We start from the raw sequence: 8,541 nt of genomic DNA on the forward strand, positions 1-8,541 counted from the left end.
GCACTCACTGACCTTCCTTGTTGCGGCCTCGTCCTGCAGCTAGACGAGGACCTTGAGTGTGTTGGGGGAATTTATCACATTGTTTTTTTCAATTTGATTAATCTGACAGAAACCGGACCATGCCGGGTTCGGTGGAGGTTCCCACTTTTAATGACTTGAATGTTGAGGAGGTAAGAACGAATCGTAACGTTGACAAACAATCTGGTTAGCAATGCTAGCAAAGTTAGCTAGATAAATCAGCAATCCAATTGGAGCTAGCATAGCAGGCTATTGTTAGCTAGCAAGCTTGTTAAATACTGGCTTTCCAACAAGGTTACTAGCTTTCGTTTGCTAGGTGTCGTGTTGATTGCAAAGTATTGCATAGATAGTGATACCGTCAGCTAACGTTACTTGCTGTGATCTGGAAGTAAAAAGTTAAAGTTTGCTAGCAAATGTTCGCTATGTACTATAACTTAGGTAGCGTTTAATTTATGTACAGCAGTCCCTGTTTGGGACAGCTACAGCTGTTATTAAAAAACATGTTGTGATACCGTACAATGCAAGATACCTAGCAAGCTTGCTAACTCTATTATCATGGGAAGTGATTTTATGCGTTCTAGCTAGCTAGCTACTTGGTTTAATTGAATTCCCCTCCCTCAAGTTGTCTCACATCAAAATGTATTTTTGGCTAGCTGTCAATCGGTTATGATATTTAGACTGTCCTTGAGTGCATTTGCAGGGCAACTTCAGTTGGCCTGCAACAACAATACAGTTGATGTTTTGTGGTGCATCTAAAGACATCGATATAATGTTGTGATTTGTATTCTGAGCAATACGTTTTGAACTGAATAAAATGAGACCTGTAAGAAATAGGAACTTTTGCCCCTCTGATTGCCATTATCAAAAACACTGATGTACTTTAACTGATCTCCCCACTCCAAATACTAATACACCAGATTTATGCTCTCAAAAAGTAATATTTTATTTCAAAGATAGCATAGCTGACAATGTTCACCTTTGGCTTTTGTCATTATATTCGGCTGTTTATGGTTTGATATTGAAGTAGGCTATACACTTGTCTACACAGTATGTGTGTCTGTGTTGAGTAGAGTCTCATTCTGTCCTCGCCCCTGTGTAGATCAGTGTGTCGTCTGCAGTGCTGAAGGGAGCTGCCCACCACTATGGCTCACAGTGTGACAAGGCCAACAAGGAGTTCATGCTCTGTCGCTGGGAGGAGAAGGACCCTAGGAAGTGTCTGAACGAAGGGAGGAACGTCAACGAGTGTGCACTTAACTTCTTCAGGTAGGTAATCATAGTGTTGACTGACTATTAAAACACCCACATGAAAAATGTTGGTCTGTTTCACATGAGCCACATTAAGGCTGTTTTAGCATCATTAAGGACCAGTAATAGTTGTGATGATATAAGATCTTAAGCCTGCATGTGTTTTTACAACAGAAATTGAAAAGATGTGAACCCTTGCCAGGACTCTGCTGTATGTTTACTGTATGAAACTGATCCACATCAGCAGCTTTTGCTGAACTGTCTGACGTTTTGATTCATGGTTTTGTCAACAGTTTTCAGCCGAATAAAGCCTCAACCTGGGTGTTTTTTGTTATACGGCCTTTACAACACGGTGAATAGATTAACTTAAAGCATACATGTTCCATTTCACTTCTGTTCTGCAACTGACCAATAAGAGTCAAGAGAGTGGTAGGCTAACTATATGCTGTCTGTCTGTCAGACATGGGATATACAGGTAACTGACAAAATAAAGGAAACACCAACCTAGTGTCTTAATATGGCGTTGGGCCACAACGAGCCAGAACAGCTTTAATGGAACTCTTGGAGGGACTCGACATCATTCTTCCATAAGTAATTCCATCATTTGGTGTTTCGTTGATGGTGGTGGAAAAAGTTCTCATGCGCCGCTTCTGAATCTTCCATAAGTGTTCAATTGGGTTGATATCTGGTGACTGAGATGGCCATGGCTTCTGGTTTTCATGGGTTGTCTCACTGTGGGGCATGACGGGCGGCTTTGTTTACAGAAGGCCGCTGTGCACTAATAACACCTATTAATGCCGGACACACAGGCACATACCTCTGCAGTGACTGGTATCTGTCTGTGAATTGGGCTGGGTTTGACATGCAGGCTTGCTCTGTGTAAGGTCCACAAATAAAACCCCACTTCCAAAGCAGGAACAAATAAACAGTTCTGCTCCCAGATGTAAACATAGGCTGAGTGGTAAAAGATGGCATTATTGTAATAGTACAAGGTTTTGTCAAACTTCTAATTACAACTGGTTGTTTATTCTTTTGGAGGTCCTACACCTACCTTGAAGTGGTACCTTGCCCACATTAAAAAGGTCAATAAACATAGGGCTAGCTAGATAGTTATAAAAAAAAAAAGTTTTATCCAGGATCATAATAGTATGTACTCAAGTGTTAATTTGACCATAAGAAAGCCAACTCTTGTCCAGCATGTAGGGAAAGTGCTACATTTAGAACTCACTTCAGTTGCCTGGGTGAAATGGGGGACATTTGTCAACAGCCTATGCTCCTTAAAAGAACCGAGGGCTTAAGTAAGTAAATAGATGCCTGGGGAAGGGATTCTGTCTGAATTGTCGCCTTAGTGGCACAGTGGTCTAAGGCGCAGCGTCTCAGTGTCACTACAGACCCTGGTTCGATCCCGGGCTGTATCACAACCGGCCGTGATTGGAAGTCCCATAGGGCAGTGCACAATTCATCCAGCGTCGTCCTGGTTAGGGGAGGGTTTGGCCAGGGTAGGCAGTCATCGTAAAATAAGAATTTGTTCTTAAATGACTTGCCTAGTTAAATAAAGGTTAAATTAAACAACAACAGTTTGCTAATCAGATGTTTCCATGATGTTTCCTCCAGGCAGATAAAGGGGAGCTGTGCTGAGTCCTTCACAGAGTACTGGACCTGCCTGGACTACTCCAACCTGGCAGAGCTGCGTCAGTGCCGTAAACAGCAGCAGGCCTTTGACAGTTGTGTGCAGGACAAGCTGGGCTGGGAGAGACCCAACCTGGGAGAATTGTCCAAGGTGAGGCCCTTTAAACTGTTACCAGAAGGAGAAGTCTGCTCATTTAGTAGACGCAGAGCGACTTAACAGTAGTGAGTCCACACATTTTTCATAAGTATTTTTTTTTTACTGGTCCCTCGTGGGATTTGAAGCCACAATCCTGGTGTTATAAACGCCATGCTCTACCAACTGAGCCACACGGCACCTCTCTGCTGCTCCCAGACATCATCTTTCAATAAAGCTTTGGGCAATTCTATTAAAAGATCACATTTGGGAACAACAAAACAATGATTGAACATTCTCTATGTATTGGATTGGACCTTCATTTTGTCCAACTCCTGTTATTATGAATGTTCAAAACCCTCTCCCATTCTCTTACCTATACTACCTGCGGGTTGGTTCTCTCCATTTGCCTCTGTCCTCCACCAGCGGTGCAAATGCTAGGTAAACAGTACTCTCTCACATTTAAAAACAGCTTTGTGCCTGTTAACACAGATCTTCATTGACCCAATATGCTTTCTCTTTTACCAGCAAAACCTTCACTTGTGTTCTTAGTACAGGCCTACAAACCAGTCAGCCTGCTCCCCGTCTCCTCTTCGCTGTGGATTTATTTAACGTTTCGGCTCATGTGTTTCCCTTCAGGTGACAAAGGTGGACACCTCTCGTCCCCTTCCTGAGAATGCTTACCACTCGAGACCCCGGCCGGAGCCCAACCCTGTGATCGAGGGCCAGCTGCAGCCAGCCAAGCACGGCAGCAGACTCTTCTTCTGGAGCTGGTAAAGGGTAATCTTCCCAGCCTCCGCCCCAATCCTCACCTTAACCATTAGTGGGGGCGGAATGCAAAACTAGGGCAACTTCACCCTACACCGGAAGGCAGTCCTCCAGAGCCTCTCCCATCATGCCTGCTGTCTTGTCCAGTACAGCACACCCACCATCATCAGACCTGGTTGGACAGGAAGGGACGTCTGTGTGCACCAGCCATCGTCACATCTCCTGTCCCTATGTTGTAGAAATGATCATGAATGAACAAAAACTACTTGTGTTTATTGTTGTGAAATAAATACTAAATATTGAACTTGTTTAGAAATCTCCTGTCTGGTAGTTAGAATGTTACACATGTTCAGCTGAAATGTATTGTATTTTTGCGTTTGGTTCAAAAGACTCAAGGAAATGCGTTTTCTACAAACTGTAGGAGATCATTGATTTAAGTTATGATTTTGCAGACAGAAACAGTGTCTGTCTCCCACTTGAAATCCTGGAGTGTAGTCATCATCAACTGTATTGTTGGGTTCAGGGTCAGTACCCATGAGCCCCGTCCAGTTTCCTCCTGTTCCCCCTGCTCACTTCCTCCCTGAGACCTGGAGGATGGTCCTGGGAAGACAGACGGGGTCAGTTCAAAGACAGTCTGCATCCCAAATTTCACCCTATTCCCTATATAGTGCACTACTTTTGACCAGATCCCTGGAGTGCCATTTGGGACGAAGCCTCAGAGTCGTATAGAGAGAAGGCTGTTGATATCCACACGCAGTCTGACAAAGAAACTGTCTAACGAGTATTGGAACTGGCCTCAAAGGTTCTCAAACTTTATTGTCCCCACAGGGAAATCACCATATTACTCTGACCTGTAGTGTTCTCTTCACTAAAATGTTAACAAGCATAAGGCCTTTGTTTGTTTAGTGATTCCTGATGTATTTTTATACACTGCTCAAAAAAATAAAGGGAACACTAAAATAACATATCCTAGATCTGAATGAATGAAATAATCTTACTAAATACTTTTTTCTTTACATAGTTGAATGTGCTGACAACAAAATCACACAAAAATAATCAATGGAAATCCAATTTATCAACCCATGGAGGTCTGGATTTAGAGTCACACTCAAAATGAAAGTGGAAAACCACACTACAGGCTGATCCAACTTTGTCCTTAAAACAAGTCAAAATGAGGCTCAGTAGTGTGTGTGGCCTCCACGTGCCTGTATGACCTCCCTACAACGCCTGGGCATGCTCCTGATGAGGTGGCGCATGGTCTCCTGAGGGATCTCCTCCCAGACCTGGACTAAAGCATCCGCCAACTCCTGGACAGTCTGTGGTGCAACGTGGCGTTGGTGGATGGAGCGAGACATGATGTCCCAGATGTGCTCAATTGGATTCAGGTCTGGGGAACGGGCGGGCCAGTCCATAGCATCAATGCCTTCCTCTTGCAGGAACTGCTGACACACTCCAGCCACATGAGGTCTAGCATTGTCTTGCATTAGGAGGAACCCAGGGCCAACCGCACCAGCATATGGTCTCACAAGGGGTCTGAGGATCTCATCTCGGTACCTAATGGCAGTCAGGCTACCTCTGGTGAGCACATGGAGAGCTGTGCGGCCACCCAAAGAAATGCCACCCCACACCATGACTGACCCACCGCCAAACCGATCATGCTAGAGGATGTTGCAGGCAGCAGAAGGTTCTCCACGGCGTCTCCAGACTCTGTCACGTCTGTCACATGTGCTCAGTGTGAACCTGCTTTCATCTGTGAAGAGCACAGGGTGCCAGTGGCGAATTTGCCAATCTTGGTGTTCTCTGGCAAATGCCAAATGTCCTGCACGGTGTTGGGCTGTAAGCACAACCCCCACCTGTGGACATCGGGCCCTCATACCACCGTCATGGAGTCTGTTTCTGACCGTTTGAGCAGACACATGCACATTTGTGGCCTGCTGGAGGTCATTTTGCAGGGCTCTGGCAGTGCTCCTCCTTGCACAAAGGCGGAGGTAGCGGTCCTGCTGCTGGGTTGTTGCCCTCCTACGGCCTCTTCCACGTCTCCTGATGTACTGGCCTGTCTCCTGGTAGCGCCTCCATGCTCTGGACACTACGCTGACAGACACAGTAAACCTTCTTGCCACAGCTCGCATTGATGTGCCATCCTGGATGAGCTGCACTACCTGAGCCACTTGTGTGGGTTGTAGACTCCGTCTCATGCTACCACTAGAGTGAAAGCACAGCCAACATTCAAAAGTGACCAAAACATCAGCCAGGAAGCATAGGAACTGAGAAGTGGTCTGTGGTCACCACCTGCAGAACCACTCCTTTATTGGGGGTGTCTTGCTAATTGCCTATAATTTCCACCTGTTGTCTATTCCATTTGCACAACAGCATGTGAAATTTATTGTCAATCAGTGTTGCTTCCTAAGTGGACAGTTTGATTTCACAGAAGTGTGATTGACTTGGAGTTACATTGTGTTGTTTAAGTGTTCCCTTTATTTTTTTGAGCAGTGTATTATAAAGGGTTAGGGTTATAAAGGTGTAAATATGTAAAGCTAAAACAAATCAAATTGTATCTGTCACATGCGCTAAATACGTTACAGGGAAATGCTTACTCACAAGGCCTTAACCAACAATGCAGCGTTAAGAAAAAGTCTTAAATAAAAAACAATTCCAAACAGGAATGGAGTCTGAGAGGACTGATGTCAGTGCAGTGTGGAGTCTGAGGTCTGTTAGTGCAGTGTGGAGTCTGAGGTCTGTTAGTGCAGTGTGGAGTCAGGTCTGTCAGTGTGGAGTCTGAGGTCTGTCAGTGTGGAGTCTGAGGTCTGTCAGTGCAGTGTATAGTCTGAGGTCTGTCAGTGCAGTGTATAGTCAGGTCTGTCAGTGCAGTGTATAGTCTGAGGTCTGTTAGTGCAGTGTATAGTCAGGTCTGTTAGTGCAGTGTATAGTCTGAGGTCTGATGTCAGTGCAGTGTATAGTCTGAGGTCTGTTAGTGCAGTGTATAGTCAGGTCTGTTAGTGCAGTGTATAGTCTGAGGTCTGTTAGTGCAGTGTGGAGTCTGAGGTCTGTCAGTGTGGAGTCTGAGGTCTGTCAGTGCAGTGTATAGTCTGAGGTCTGTCAGTGCAGTGTATAGTCTGAGGTCTGTCAGTGCAGTGTGGAGTCAGGTCTGTTAGTGCAGTGTATAGTCTGAGGTCTGTTAGTGAGGAGTCAGGTCTGTTAGTGCAGTGTGTAGTCTGAGGTCTGTTAGTGCAGTGTATAGTCAGGTCTGTCAGTGTGGAGTCAGGTCTGTCAGTGCAGTGTATAGTCTGAGGTCTGTTAGTGCAGTGTGGAGTCTGAGGTCTGTCAGTGCAGTGTATAGTCTGAGGTCCTTGGCAGGTGGAGAGGCAGGGCTGCCTGTTGCTGCCAGGAATACAGAAGTTGTATCCCAAATAGCAATCTATTTCCTCGGTAGTGCACTAATGTTTCTTTTGTATTTGATCATCAGTTTTAAGTAGTGAGGACATCCAGTCACTGGACATTCTGGACATTTTTCTCACAGCCACTTCATCCTCTATAAAACAGCCTCTTCATCCTCTATAAAACAGACTCTTCATCCTCTATAAAACAGCCTCTTCATCCTCTATAAAACAGCCTCTTCATCCTCTATAAAACAGCCTCTTCATCCTCTATAAAACAGCCTCTTCATCCTCTATAAAACAGACTCTTCATCCTCTATAAAACAGCCTCTTCATCCTCTATAAAACAGCCTCTTCATCCTCTATAAAACAGTCTCTTCATCCTCTATAAAACAGCCTCTTCATCATAAAACAGCGTCTCTGTCCTCTATAAAACAGCATCTCTGTCCTCTATAAAACAGCCTCTTCGTCCTCTATAAAACAGTGTTAACAATCCTCTATAAAACAGGCTCTCTGGCCTCTATAAAACAGCATCTCTGTCCTCTATAAAACAGCGTCTCTGTCCTCTATAAAACAGCGTCTCTGTCCTCTATAAAACAGCCTCTCTGTCCTCTATAAAACAGCCACTTCATCCTCTATAAAACAGCCTCTCTGTCCTCTATAAAACAGCCTCTCTGTCCTCTATAAAACAGTCTCTCCGTCCTCTATAAAACAGCATCTCTGTCCTCTATAAAACAGCCTCTCTGTCCTCTATAAAACAGCCTCTCCATCCTCTATAAAACAGCCTCTCCGTCCTCTATAAAACAGCGTCTCTGTCCTCTATAAAACAGCCTCTCTGTCCTCTATAAAACAGCCTCTCCATCCTCTATAAAACAGCCTCTCTGTCCTCTATAAAACAGCCTCTCCATCCTCTATAAAACAGCATCTCTGTCCTCTATAAAACAGCCTCTTTGTCCTCTATAAAACAGCGTCTCCGTCCTCTATAAAACAGCCTCTCCGTCCTCTATAAAACAGCCTCTTCATCCTCTATAAAACAGCCTCTCTGTCCTCTATAAAACAGCCTCTTCATCCTCTATAAAACAGCGTCTCCGTCCTCTATAAAACAGCCTCTTCATCCTCTATAAAACAGGCTCTTCATCCTCTATAAAACAGGCTCTCTGTTCTCTATAAAACAGCGTCTCTGTCCTCTATAAAACAGCGTCTCTGTCCTCTATAAAACAGCCTCTCTGTCCTCTATAAAACAGCGTCTCCGTCCTCTATAAAACAGCGTCTCTGTCCTCTATAAAACAGCCTCTCTGTCCTCTATAAAACAGCGTCTCCGTCCTCTATAAAACAGCCTCTCTGTCCTCTATAAAACAGCCTCTCTGTCCTCTA

The 8,541-nt window shown here is 44.7% G+C and overlaps 1 protein-coding gene and 1 long non-coding RNA gene across 3 annotated transcripts; both read left to right on the forward strand.

The window, feature by feature from the left end:
• LOC115149401 (NADH dehydrogenase [ubiquinone] 1 alpha subcomplex subunit 8) lies at positions 1-4,682 on the forward strand. 2 transcript variants are annotated; one of them, XR_003866858.1, is made up of 5 exons: positions 2-170; positions 1,118-1,281; positions 2,878-3,043; positions 3,665-3,898; positions 3,930-4,682. XR_003866858.1 is itself a non-coding variant. In XM_029692228.1 (4 exons), exons 1-4 carry the CDS (start codon positions 120-122, stop codon positions 3,800-3,802), a joined length of 519 nt encoding a protein of 172 aa, XP_029548088.1. In that variant the 5' UTR covers positions 1-119; the 3' UTR covers positions 3,803-4,682. The 2 variants fall into 2 exon arrangements, 1 of the variants encoding a protein (XP_029548088.1); XM_029692228.1 differs by having other exon boundaries at positions 1-170; positions 3,665-4,682.
• A 1,507-nt stretch (positions 4,683-6,189) lies between these two features.
• LOC115149404 (uncharacterized) lies at positions 6,190-7,470 on the forward strand. Its single transcript, XR_003866860.1, has 3 exons — positions 6,190-6,526; positions 6,574-6,963; positions 7,083-7,470. It is a non-coding gene; the product is annotated as an uncharacterized LOC115149404 (long non-coding RNA).
• The last annotated feature ends 1,071 nt before the right edge of the window (positions 7,471-8,541 follow it).

The sequence above is a fragment of the Salmo trutta genome, chromosome 15 (assembly GCF_901001165.1).
Source record: "Salmo trutta chromosome 15, fSalTru1.1, whole genome shotgun sequence".
NCBI classification, from domain to species: domain Eukaryota; kingdom Metazoa; phylum Chordata; class Actinopteri; order Salmoniformes; family Salmonidae; genus Salmo; species Salmo trutta.

What these genes read in the sequence shown, in the direction of transcription:
- LOC115149401 (XM_029692228.1), top strand. Translation starts at nt 120, where the DNA reads ATGCCGGGTTCGGTGGAGGTTCCCACTTTTAATGACTTGAATGTTGAG. An exon ending in TGTGCACTTAACTTCTTCAG is followed by an intron (nt 1,282 to 2,877) that starts GTAGGTAATCAT and finishes TGTTTCCTCCAG; the next exon opens with GCAGATAAAGGGGAGCTGTG. An exon ending in ACCTGGGAGAATTGTCCAAG is followed by an intron (nt 3,044 to 3,664) that starts GTGAGGCCCTTT and finishes GTTTCCCTTCAG; the next exon opens with GTGACAAAGGTGGACACCTC.